This window comes from Galeopterus variegatus, unplaced genomic scaffold (genome assembly GCF_000696425.1).
Source record: "Galeopterus variegatus unplaced genomic scaffold, G_variegatus-3.0.2 Scaffold2726, whole genome shotgun sequence".
Lineage (NCBI taxonomy): Eukaryota > Metazoa > Chordata > Mammalia > Dermoptera > Cynocephalidae > Galeopterus > Galeopterus variegatus.
The window spans coordinates 117,109-130,363 of NW_007728837.1; the positions used below are offsets into that span (position 1 = coordinate 117,109).

The following is a 13,255-nucleotide window of genomic DNA, read 5'->3' on the forward strand; positions in this document are numbered from 1 at the left end:
AATAAATGAGACAACTCAAACTTCCAGTGCCTTTTCTTCAGGCCGTCTGTCCACTCTGCTGTTCCTCATGCTGACAGCAGGCAGGAGACCTCTGCACAAAATCAAAATCCCAGGTCCTCAATGTTTCTATCACCCCCATACTGGAAGGGCCATGATCTCTGGTCATCTTGACTGTCTGTGGTACCTTCCAAAGGCCCCCACCAAAAATTGGCAACCCTTAAGCCTCAGGAATCCTTTACCAGTCAGGAATGTAGAAAAGGCAGCAAAGGGACAAACTAGAAAACAGGAAACAGAGGCATCTGGTCACACACACACACTGCCTCCAAAAGGGCTGCCACCTCCCATTTGAGTGAAAAAAAGAAAAAACCTCTCTCCAAAGCCATCCCAGAATGAGGCACCAGCATCAGGCACAATGGAGAAAGGCCCCACAGGTAGAGAGCAAGTCCTGCCAGAGGTACCCTAGGACAGTAAGAGGGTGCCCCTAGCAGACTCCTGCCTGGTTAGCCCTCCTCAGAATGGCTGGGCCAGGGCAGGGTTGGGCTCCCCTGGCAGGCAGAGGGAGCAGGGAAGTGTGGGTCCACCTGCTCCTGGGCATGAGTCAGCATGTGGACAGCCAGGTGGTGGTTGCGGTTGAAGGCCCGGCCACACTGGGGGCACTGGTATGGCCGCTCACCAGTGTGGATGCGCTGGTGACGGAAGAGGTCTGAGGGCCGGCGGAAGGCCTTGCCGCAGTAGGGACAGGCGGGCCAGCCCTGACTGTTGCCCGTGTGCAGGCGCTGGTGCAGCAGCAGGCTCTTCCTCTGCTGGAAGACGCGCAGGCACTCGCTGCAGTGGTACACCTTGGCAGCCGCTGGCCTCCGCCCCACAAAGGCACGGCCAGCCGGGGAGCGGTAGCCCTTGGGCTCCTCAGGGAGCCAGCGGATAACAGGGCCGGGCACCACCACCTCTCCCGGCTCCAGGGTGGAGTGGCCTTCCCCCCAGCTGGTGGGCGAGCTGCCCCGGGCCTCCCCGTGCTCCTCGTGCTCCTCCTCCACGTGGGTCCGCTGGTGGATTGTCAGGTTAATCTTCAAGCGGAAGCTCTGCCCGCAGTCAGGGCAGGGGAAGGTCCGCTCTCGCCGGCGAGGGAGGACACGGGGCAGCTCCCCCACGGTCCCCAATGGCCGTGGCTCCCCCAATCTCACCCTTGGCACACCTTCGGCATGGTGCTGGCTGGGGCCTCCAGTCCTGTTCCTGGGCCCTCTGGGAAGCCTTCGCTTGGTCTTGCTTGGGGACACCCCCAGGAAGAGCTGCTCGGGCATCACCTCGTCCTCAGACTGTGCTTCTGTCTTGATGGCCACACCACCACCACTACCTGGCAAAAGGAGTCTATGTTGGTTTCCGTGTGGACCCCACCAGCCCCTGGGGTCACTCAGCCGGACCTTGCATCTGGCTCAACCCCACTCCTGCCTCCCAGAATCCTTTCTCCTGCAAGTGCTGGCAGCACGGAGCAGGGGTCCTGCTCACTGGGCATGGCCAGGCATGTCGTTCAGTCTTGCTTGCTGTCATGTGCTTCACTCCCAGAGGCTGAGCTAAGTGTTTCAGGAGAGGAGATCAAGCTGCAAAGCCAGGAGCAGGGGGTCTGGGGTGGCACGGGTCAGACAGAGTGGGAGCCAGACAGTGAGAAAATGACAGGCAGACATAGAGGCAGAAATCCTGGGCAGTGAGACTATGGCCACAGCAAGAGTTCTGACGACATCTGCTACAATCTGTGAAGGACAGGGAGCCCCGTGGGCCTGCCTGCCTCCAGACTATGGAGAGAGGCCTCTGCGGCCCAGAGGTGGTGAGAGACTTACCCCCACTCCAAGTTACTCATGCACATAGCGACCCACAGAGTGTGCACTCCCTGCCTGGCACTGCACACTCTGGTGACAGACAGGGGGCCCCACGACCTGGGAATCCTGCCTGGGTCTCAGTATGGGTCTCACTTGACTCTGAGCAGAGACTGAGGCAAAGGGGCTACCAAGACACAGCAGCAAAAAGGATGAATAGGATGGTCTAAGGCTGTGACCGGTGATCACAGTCACAAGCCCAAGCCCTGAGTCTCAGCAGATGGCTCTCAGGGGTCCCTAATGCTAGGAAGGAAGGATCCTGGTGCCAAGCCCTATTACAAAAGCACAGACTCTAGACAAAGAGACTTAAATTTAAATCAAAGGCCAACACACACAAACTGCAAAACATAGGATAACATGACCCTAGGCGACTTCACAGGTTGCCATGAGGCTGAAACAAGACCACAAGTGGTCTTTCTATCATCATCATCAGGCCATGGACCTGGTGAAAAACAGCTTGTTTTGGGGGCAGTACCTTTCCAGCCAGACCAGATCATAACAAGGAAAGACCAGGACCACAGACTGATCTAGGGCCCCACAGCCCCCGGGAAATAATACCTGGGGAGCAAGGGAAGGGGCCCTCAGGAGGAAGTCCCTCCCCAGGTCTCATTGCCTGACCCCACCCCACTCCTGAAGGGCCCCCTGAGCTCCTGTGAAGCTCCGCCTTATCCCTTCCCTCACCTGACCCCATGCCAGGCAGGATGTCCCTAGGAGGGGAGGTTGGTGGCTCCCTACCTAGAGATTTTCCCTCCTGTTTAATCGAGGACAAAGTGCTGATGCTGGCTCAAGGCCATGTGAGAGAGCATCCTGTGAGGGCCCTCCCCAGCACCCGGTGCCTGCAGGGCGGCATGCCCACCTCCCCAGCAGGGCCTGGATACTCTCAAGTACCTGCCAGGAAGAGGGGCCCAGGGCTTCTGCCTGGAGGGCTCCAGAGGTGAGAAGAGAGCAACGAAGGCCACACCCCAACCCCCATGCAGGCCAGCTAACAACTTGTTCCTCAGCATCTGACCACCACCCTGATGGGCCTCAAAAGGACAGGGGGCTTGGAGAGTCCCCGGGGCTCTCCATGAGTAGAGCCCAAACTTCCACACTCACTGGGAACACAGGGAAGGGAGGGGATGCCACCTCCAGCCTGAGGGAGGTCATATTCAGTGGGGAGATACTCAGAAACCAATGGAGAGAAAGCAACCAGAGGCTGAACATCAGGCTGGTGGCAAGAAGGAAGACTGGGGGCAGGAGCCAGACCAGCCACGGGCACCCTGGAGTGTTTGCAACGTCAGGCTAAGTGCCCTCTGAGGCACACATTTTTGTAAAAGGATGAGCAGAAATTGCCTTAAACAGAAGCAGAGAAAGGACTGTGGGGGGGAGGGAGTCAAAGCTGGAGTTCCTAAGAGGCCTTCAGAAAAAGGATGTTTACTGAGAAACTGTGACACACTGGCACCGTGCTGGGCACAGGACACAGACTGCCTTGTTGACTGACATGACCAGCGTGAGAACCCTGAGGCCCAACACATGCCCTGTAGCCCTGCCCCCACTCTAGCCAGACGGTGTGCCTAGGCCCCCAACCCACCTGAGGAACCCGCACCTCAGACCATGTCCCATGCTGAAAACACCAAAACCTACGTTCTTTTAGGCCTATCTCAGGGATCCCTTACCCAGAAAGCCCAATGGGTCCCCAGCTGTCTCTCCAACCCCTGAGCTTCTAGCACGTGCTGTCAGTTCCCTTCTCTAGTGACTGTGCGCTGCTGCCCCAATTGCTCACTCACCGGCACCTGGCCCGGGTGGGAGCGCTCTTGCTCGGGAGTCTCGCTGCTGCTGTTCCGGGGCCTGCCCTTCTTTGGGCTCCTCCTGGGCAGGGCTGATTGGGCCGGGGGTGTGCTCGGGATATGGAGAGAGGCCTGGAAAACACAAATCAGTGACACTGAGCACAATATGGAAGTCTCCCACCCAGGTGGCCAGGGACCCTCTGCGGGATGCAGTCCCTGGGATTCTGGGGCATCAGACCAAAAACACAGGGTGCGATGACGTGGTGGCAGGATTCTAGTCTAAAGCCTCCCTGAGGGAAGGAAAGCATAGCACAGTAATTCACCTGAGAGTACAGACAGGTCATGACAGAAGAAACGCCACATCACCTGTCCTCGGCCCACGGAGTGGCTGCTGGCCTCCCCAAGAGGCGCCTCCTCCCAGCCACTCAGTGGCATCAAGGAACGCAAAGGAGAGGCAGGAAATACATACCGAGGACATGGCCTTCGGAGCTTCCACATTTCCACCTCAGTAATTACCTTTTGCTACAATCCTTCCTCCCCACACCTATTCTTACAGCCAAGATGACACAAAATGTTTGCTCAGTGCTTGGTTCCCGGTATGATCAAAACCAGCCCAGTTGTCACTGAAGTTTTCAAATGGTGAAGCCCTGAAATGAGCACATATGCCCTCTCCCACAAAAAAAACAAAGCTCTGGTTTTTAAGAAAAAAACCTGTGATGAAAAATTAGCACATGACAAACAAAGGGTGGCAGTGAAAGGGCTGATGGGTCTCAATCATCTGATACAAAATCAGCCAGGTTCCCACCACTTACCCACTCATGCTGAGAATAGCTCGAAATCATACAGTTACCATAAATGGAGAGGAAATCTACAATCAATGAAAAAAGCAGCACTACCTTCAAACGTGAGTTTGAATTGACCATGCTGAATTTTCCTGAACTGTGGGGTCCAGAGAACCATATGTCAGAGACAGAGAAGCAACCCAAGTGGGGCCCTGTCCACCTCCACCTCGACCAACATTTCTCTTCTAAGATAAGTGGTAAAACCAGCTGCAGTGTTAGCAGAGGGTAAAATGGTGAAAAATAGTCATACAACCGAATTTGTGACTGAGGATGCTGCCACCAGCTCCCCTTCACGTACAAGGAGTTATATGGGACACCAGTGGGCAACGGTGTTTGGCGGACATTATCTACTGAACTGCTGCCAGCCACTGAACATGTTACTTCCATGATAAACCCAAAGATGGTTGTTTCATCAGCACATCCTTAAAATGTAAGCTCATCTTCTGAAGTTTTATCTTGGATTCTTCCTACAACAAAGAGGAACACACTGTTCATCCCACTAAAAATTCCAGAGCATCACAAGGGGTGAGCCTGGGCAAAATGAAAGCCTCAAGAAAGAATCAGAAAAAGAAAGGTCTCAATCAGGATACAAAATCCGGACAGTTCAAGAGCCACCCAGCATTGAAAACCATTTTGTAAACTGTGGAAAGAAGAACCAAGTTCTGGAACAGGTGGATTTGTGGGGAACAGCAGTGGAAAAGCAGCAGCTCCCCAGAGTCACAGCAGACCTGAAATCTGCTGACATTCGCTCTCCAGAGGCATCACTCCTGCCAGGTGAAGACCTCACACAACCCCCCGGACTCCAGTATCCCCCGATAAAGACAAGACGAGGTCTCCAAAGGTAAGAAACCAACCTCACTAAAGATTATTTCAAAAGCCCAGCCAGAGACACAGCAGCAGCGTCTCCAAGAAAATTCTGCGAGCCCAGCTTTTACCAACTACACAGGAGCAGACGCAGCATTGACGGCCAGACCCTTGGGCAGTTGGGCCCCTCAGCTCCAGGACAGAAGAACCAGACTCAAAGAAACAACATATACTTTAGTCCCTAGATTTCAGTTTGATAATCTACAGATCTTTTCTTTCCTTTTTAAATGAACATATTCTGAATGTGGTTTCTGTCTTAGAGACCAGGAGAACAGACATTTACTTTCATATTTTCCCTCTAAGAGGGTTTATTTAAATATTTTGAATTAAAAGTGATTTAAAAAGAAAAAAAAAAAAAGAGTCTGGCTTTTTAGGGACTGTGGTTCAGAATACTACAAAGGGGGCTCCCAAACCCAAGTCTTCTACCAGGCTGGTGTGTGATCCCCTGGGGACCATCCCCAAGATTCTCATCTGTGGTGCTGGGTGGGGCCTAGAAAGAATGTATTTCTTAAAAGCTTCCTAGAGGAAAAGAAATGAACAAATAATTCACAGAGTAAGAAATGAAAATGGCCTCTAAGCATATAAAAGATACTCAAACACACTCGGTAAGAGGTGCCATTAAAACTACACTGACAAACTTCTCACCTATTAAACTGACAAAAACCCTAAGTCTGCCCACATTTTCTGTGGCAAGGTGGTAGAGACCCTCTTTCGCAACAATAATGGGATTGCAGTGAAACAACCCTCATGGAGGGGAATTTGGTGATAAATTCTTACAAAATTAACATATTCATTACCTTTTTTGCGGGGGCAGCTAGACCAGCTGGGAATCCAAACCCTTGAGCTTGGTGACACCACCATACTCTAACCAACTGAGCTAACTGGCCGGCCCCTACTTTTTAATTTAACTCTTTGAATATATAAAACATTTTATATCTGCAAAGTCAAAATGATTTAACAAGGTACATTCATGGAAGTCTCATTTCCATCCTTGTCCGCTCTCCAGATAATCATTTTTTTTTAGTTTCTTATTAATATTTCCAGTGTTTCTTTTTGGAAATAATAACACACAGATACATTTTTTTCCCTATCCCTGTCTTATACAATATGTCCAAGGTCGAAGTTTCAGATCCCCATGCCGGCCAGCCACCAAAAAAAAAAAAAAGTAAAAAAGTAAAAAGAGCAATCTCTAAAATGCTAAAAATAAACAGAAACAAATGACTGCAACTGTATATCAAGTTGGTGACATAACTGCATAGAGACAATAATTATTTCAAGTGGGTTTAAAAGGTATTATTTTGTCTATAAGTCCTAAATGGAATGTATGCAAAGGACAAAAAGCTGCAAAGAACTCTTACATTTCAGTTAGAAGTCTAATAGTTAGTAGTAATATTGGCTTCATTATTTTGAAATTGTAAGATACAGGAAAACAAAATGTTAGAATTAGGTAATGCAAGTAACTAATTATGCTAAACTGGGAATTTAAGATTTCCATGTAAAAGGAAAATGATATAAACACAAAATCGAAGATTAAATTTGAATTAGAAATATCAATAGAAACTCATGATTTTTTTCTTTTCAAAAATACACATTTTCTGAAAATATCTGTAAGTAGTGAAAAAATTAGTAACTAGCACTTATATTGTCGTCTCCAAATACCATTCCTCACTGAAAGGAATCAAAAATCCATGGAGAAATTTAGATTCCAGGTCTGAGGCAGGAAATTAATAAATCTGCCACATCTTATTGTGTCTGAAAGCCACTGAGGTCACATCAAAATGACCTACAGGCCAACTTTATAATAGAGGGACATGGCTGATGATCACAAACAGAAAGACACCAGACCTTTTGCGCCTCCTGAGGTGACACAGCCGGTAGTACACAGCACCACCTCTGAAGCAGTCATCCCAAAAAAAGTTGTACCTGAATGTAAGTAAGCCTCCAGATCTACCTACCAGTTTATAGAAAACAAAATAACATTTTAAATGACACCCAATTCAAAATATGGGAAATAATGGCATTTTAAAAAACATAACACAAATGAATTAAAATGCCAATAAATAAATGGCATTAAAGGGGGAGGGGGTGCCCTTCAACTGAAAAACAGATAGAAAGGTGGTTTATCTATATAATGGAATATTATTCAGCCATTAAAAGGATTCAAGTCGGGCCGGCCCGTGGCTCACTCGGGAGAGTGCGGTGCTGATAACACCAAGGCCCTGGGTTCGGATCCCACATAGGGATGGCCGGTTCGCTCACTGGCTGAGCGTGGTGCTGACAACACCAAGTCAAGGGTTAAGATCCCCTTACCGGTCATCTTTTAAAAAAAAAAAAGGATTCAAGTACTCATACATAAAAGGCAGACATAAAAGGTCACATATTGTATGTTTCCATTTATATGAAATGTCCAGAATAAATAAACCCATAGAGACAGGAGGTAGATTAGAGGTTAGTAGTTCCCTAGGACAGGGGAGTGGGGGGAGGGGAACAGGGAGAGATGCTAATGGGTACAGGGTTTCTTTTTGATGGGAGGAGAACGTTCTAAAATTAGACTGTGGTGATTACACTCTGTGAATATACACTTTTAATAGGTAAATTGTGTGGAATGTTAATTATATCTCAAAAAAGCTCTTAAAAAGGGAGGGGGTTTCTATAGGCTTTTTTTGGACTTAAGAGACTTATAAACCAAGTGTAAAATGTAGACTTTGGTGTATTAGAATTAGGTTCCCAGCACCTATAGAAAACGATAAGGGAAAAAAGAACAAGGACTAGAAATTAGATGACATTCTGTGGATGGGGTAATGGTGTTGTGGTCATGTGTACAAAGAGGAAAAAACAGCTGGATGACGCAAACGTGGCACAGTCAGGATCACTGTTGAGTCTGGGTGATGATCATTTACAGGTTTGCTATTCCATTCTCTCTGCTTTCTTTCTTTCTTTCTTTCTTTTTTTTATTTTTGTTAAAAAAGCCCCCCACAGGATTCTTATGTGCAGTCAGCTTGGGAACCACTGTCCTGTGCACTGCTATGGGGAGGCATAGGCCCCAACCCCTCCTCCCAAGGGCCCGCTTCCACAGAGGGACGCTGGAACATTCCAGGCCTTCCTGCTGCAAGCTGGGGAGCAGAAATCGGGGCTGGAAGACAGGGCAGACACACACACAAGTGAAGACGCCAGGAGGCGGTGGTGCTACTGCTGCTGCTGGTGTTACTGAGAGGAATAAAAAGCCCTACTGACGACACGATGCTCAGTGTGTCCTGCTTCACGCCAGCCATCTCACTTGGTCCTCACAACCACCACGTGCGGGGAGTGTGACTGCACCCTCTTACAGATGCAGACACTGCACGGCTCTAAGGAAAAGCTCTCCGCAGCCCCTGCTCGGGGGGCCTTGCACAGAGCGTCCCTACTCTAGGTTAAGGGTCTGTGCTCCTTCCTGGCCTCCCAGGGCCCAGCCGCTCCCCCATCTTGCCCCCCACTCACCAGCACCTGGCTTCCCTGGACATGCTGCCTCCTCCTCACTCTCTTTCCCCTGGTCCCACCGGACTCCAGGACAAGGCTCCTCTCCCTTCTCTATCCGGGTGAGGATGTCTGGTTTGGAGATGGCATAATCTGCATGCAGAACAGGGAATGGGAGAGCACTGGGTTACAGATGCCCACAGAGACACAGAGACACCCAAAGTAATAGAAGCCAAAGCAAAGACAGACTGTGGGAGGCCAAACTGTGGACAGAGGCCCAGACCCTCTTACACAGCCTTACCCAGGGAGACCAGCATCTCATAGTTGCCCCTCATCACATGCTTGTAGAGCTCCTTCTGCCAACTGTCCAGCTTGCCCCACTCCTGCTCAGAAAAATACACGGCCACATCATCAAAGGTCACGGGCACCTGGAACACAAGTGTCACACTCACTCGCTCACATGCTTATAGGCACAACCTCTTGGGCTTCCCCACCCCAGGGCACCCAAGGCTACCTTGGGGACCTCCCCCTTGCTGCCCGGGGGCAGCCGCAGGATCCAGAAGTTCCTGTTGCGCAGCAGGTTCTCCACGTTCTCCAGCCGCCGCTGCAGCAGCCCGTACTCCTGCAGCAGGGTCCCCAGCACGGCCCACTTGCCCTCCAGCTGGTTCCCGAACTCCACCGCCGTCTTCTCACAGTCTGCCAGCTTCTTCTCGGCTGTCCCTGTCCGTCCCTCCAGAGTCAGCAAGCGGGCCAGGCAGGAATCCACCTTCTTCTCCAAGGCCTGAATGGCAGCCACCACCGTCCACAGTGTGATCTCCGTGGAGTAGAGGTAGGAGTTCTTCTCAGCATCAGACTGGGGCAATGGAGAAGGAGTCGAAGGCCTCTGGTTCTCTGTTGGCTTGTCCCTCTCCAGAGCCTGCTCACAAGAAGAGAAAAGAGAGATGTTATGAGAACGATACAATCAAAACTTCCTCCTGAAAAAGAAATCTGAGACTGGCACCTGACCTGGCAAAGCCCCATTTGGGATCCTAAGGGCCAGTCCTCAGCAGAGCAGGAGTAGATGAGGAGGCTGGGACATCAGCTACAAGCCCAGCCTCGGTGACAGGAGATACTGGTGAGACCAAGGTGTTAGCAAGTGGAAAACAGGAGGAAAAACATGGCTGAAGAGAGAGAGCATCTGCATTCTCAGACAAGTGACTCCCCTTTGTAAATCTCAGTGTCCTCCTCTGAAAACAAAGGGACAAGGCTTTGTAGCTCAAAGAACATGAACTCTGCAGTCAGAGAGCCCAGTGGAGTCTCAACTCCACTGCTCACAAGCTGGCCGACTTTGGGCAAGGTTTTGCAAACATATTTTAACTTTTCTTCCACATCTAGAAAATAAAGACAATAAAAGTACTTACATAACAGGATTGTGAGAATTAATGAGACAATCTTTGTTAAACAGCACTTAGTGGGCCGGCCTGTGGCTCACTCGGGAGAGTGCGGTGCTGATAACACCAAGGCCACAGGTTCGGATCCCTGTATAGGGATGGCTGGTTCGCTCACTTGGGAGAGTGTGGTGCTGACACCACCAAGTCAAGGGTTGAGATCCCCTTACTGGTCATCTTTTAAAAAATAGAAAAAAAAAAAAGCGCTTAGTACAATTTCTAGCACACAATAAATGGTAGATTGGCGCCCCATGTTGATAGAGCTAGGATGATTATGATAATTGCTATGGGCTGAATGCTTGTGTCCCCCCCAAAATCCATATGTTGAAGTGCTAATCCCCAATATGATGGTATTTGGAGGGCCTTTGGTCATGAAGGTAGAGCCCTCGTGTATTCAATTAGTGTCCTTATAAGAAGAGACACAAGAGAAATGATTTCTCTTTCCACCATGTGAAGACACAATAAGACCGCCACCTGCCAACAAGGAAGCCAGCCCTCACCAGGAACCACACTGGCCAGCACCTTGACCTTGGACTTCCAGTCTACAGAACTGTGAGAAATAAATTTGCTGTTTAAGCCCCCTAGTCTACATAGTATTTTGGTATGGCAGCCCAAGCTGACTAAGACAACGATGACATTGAGGATGGGGATGGTTCTGGTGCAGGGACATGGTACGAAATAGTTCATAGGGCCTTTTTTCCCTCAACCTCTTTCATTCTATCGTCCTTCAGTGCCTTGGAAAAAAGGCTCTGCAGTGCCTCAGTTACCCTGGTGTCTGACGCGGAAGCCCTCTCTGAACACATAAAACGGCCCCAGTACTGGTTCATGTTGCTAAAAGCCTTGCTGGAAAGACAAATTGACATCTCACCCCTCCACTTCACTCATTCTTCAAGGTTAGATCACCATCCAGTGCTGTCCATTTGACTTCCAACTTATCTCAAATCTGTCCACTCCCCTGCTCTTCCACCACCATCACCTAGTCCAAGTTGTAATCACTGAAATTCCCCCAACAATACGCTGTCCACAGGGTACTCAGTAATCTCTTAAAAACACAAACTAGACCGTTTCAGTCCCCTACTTAAAACTCTTCCACGGCTTCCCAGTGTACCTAGCATAAAATCTAAACTTTCCACTTTACTTCTTAACTTCAGAGGTTGCAGCTGACCTCTCTACTCTTATATCCGCCCAGTTATTTGCTGCGCCACAGCTACACCGGCCTCCCCTGGATTCCCAGGATACACCAGCTCTCCTCCACCTTTGCATTAGCTCTTCCCGCACATTTCTGCAGGCCTGGGTCCCCTTCACGTCTAAGACACCAGCTTAAACATCGCCTCATAGAGACTTGCACTGACAGGTCTAACGTCATAGCACTAATAATAACTATGATGGTCCATGTTCACCTGTCTCATGGCTTGTTTCCCCCATGAGAACATAAGCCCTAGGAAGGTATGTGCCATTTGCTATTGTAAGAGGGTACTTCAAAAGGTTCATGGAGGGCCGGCCCGTGGCTCACTCGGGAGAGTGCGGTGCTGATAACACCAAGGCCCCGGGTTCGGATCCCACATAGGGATGGCCGGTTCGCTCACTGGCTGAGCGTGGTGCTGACAACACCAAGTCAAGGGTTAAGATCCCCTTACCGGTCATCTTTAAAAAAAAAAAAAAAAAAGGTTCATGGAAAAATAGAATTACAAGGGCTGGCCAATTAGCTCAGTTGGTTACAGCACAATGTCAATAACACCAAGGTCAAGGGTTCAGATCCCCATACTTGCCAGCAGCCAAAGGAAAAAAAGGAATACAAATCTTTCCATTAACTTTTTGAAGACATTCTGTTCCCAGATTCTAAAAGAGAGCCCCACTCATGGCAGATGCTCAATAACTACTGAATGAATGATTAAATGATTAACGCATACATTCATTCAATAACAATTACTGAATTTCACAGTAAAGGCACAACGAGGATGCAGAAAACATTGATGTGGTTCTTCCTCCTCCAGGAGAAAAACTTCGTAGAAATAGTTATAATAGGGCCGGCCCGTGGCTCACTTGGGAGAGCGTGGTGCTGACAACACCAAGTCAAGGGTTAAGATCCCCTTACCAGTCATCTTTTTTTTTTTTTTTTTAAGAAGGAAAAAGAAATATTATTATTATAACAAGAGTCAAGGGCAAATCTGTCCTGTTTGGGGAGTTTCCTGGGATCTCAGGTGCTGCAGGACCACACAGGGAAAGGAGCAGAGTCGATAGGAACGGTCAGAAGGGGTACTCGAAGAAGCCAGCCCTGGGCTAGGCGGGGCCGCTGATGTCCCCTATGCAGTTAAAAAGGCCTTCCGCCCCCCCCCCCCCAAACCTTTTGTCTCCCTTGCACTCAGAGAACAGGAAAGGACACACATCAAACTCACTAACTAAAGGGGAAGGAGAGAGAGCTCCCCTAATAAGCATCCAGAAAAATCGATGTTCCAAAAACTGAGGTATATTAATAATAGTAGACACCATTTATTGAGGTATTTACAAGTACGTCAAAAATGGCCAAAGGACTTCTCCGAATTGGACATACTGCACACACTATAAAGGCAACATTCTAAAATCTGCTAATCTTTAGGGAGAGAAGGAAAAAATAACCCTACAATCCCTGCTGTAAACACTGTTCAGTATCTTCCTTTTAGGTAAAAGAATATTAGGTATCTTAAAAGTGGTCTAATTCCAAAGTCCTGGCGTGGGGCTCCGTCCTGTAGCACACGAGTGACCCCGGGCCAGTCCACTCCCCAAGCCTCAGACTCCGCGGGTGTCCCCTGGGCTGGCGACCCCTGCCCTCTTTGCCCGCCTCGGGGCCGCGGGCCTTCACTGAGGCCGTGGGTGGGGAACAGCCTCTCTGTTCGGAGGCAGCGCTCGTGGTCTTCAAGCGTGACTCCGACGCCGCGCCTGGCAGGGGCCGCGAAAGGGCCCGGCCTTCCGGTGGTGCGACGTCGAGGCCCCGCCCGCCGGGCCTGGTGTTTGGGCCGCCCGCTCGGTGGCCTTCCAGCCCGGCCCGGACGCCCACA

At 49.8% G+C, this 13,255-nt stretch overlaps 1 protein-coding gene and 1 pseudogene across 1 annotated transcript; one reads left to right on the forward strand and one right to left on the reverse strand.

The window, feature by feature from the left end:
• Positions 1-372: 372 nt before the first annotated feature.
• ZNF783 (zinc finger family member 783) lies at positions 373-11,047 on the reverse strand. The gene is made up of 6 exons (XM_008582796.1): positions 10,988-11,047; positions 9,308-9,709; positions 9,095-9,221; positions 8,818-8,946; positions 3,641-3,766; positions 373-1,351 (listed from the first exon to the last, which is right to left on the reverse strand). The coding sequence occupies exons 1-6, from the start codon at positions 11,045-11,047 to the stop codon at positions 501-503; spliced, it is 1,695 nt and encodes a 564-aa protein (XP_008581018.1). The 3' UTR covers positions 373-500.
• Positions 4,096-5,321, forward strand: LOC103598742 (annotated as a pseudogene).
• Positions 11,048-13,255: the final 2,208 nt, after the last annotated feature.

Bases quoted from the DNA above. Each gene is read 5' to 3' on its own strand.
- ZNF783 (XM_008582796.1), bottom strand. From the start codon at position 11,047: ATGAACCAGTACTGGGGCCGTTTTATGTGTTCAGAGAGGGCTTCCGCG. The intron at 9,710-10,987 runs GTAACTGAGGCA...TCTTGTGAGCAG, and splicing joins CTTCCGCGTCAGACACCAGG to GCTCTGGAGAGGGACAAGCC. The intron at 8,947-9,094 runs GTAAGGCTGTGT...TTCTGCATGCAG, and splicing joins TGAGATGCTGGTCTCCCTGG to ATTATGCCATCTCCAAACCA.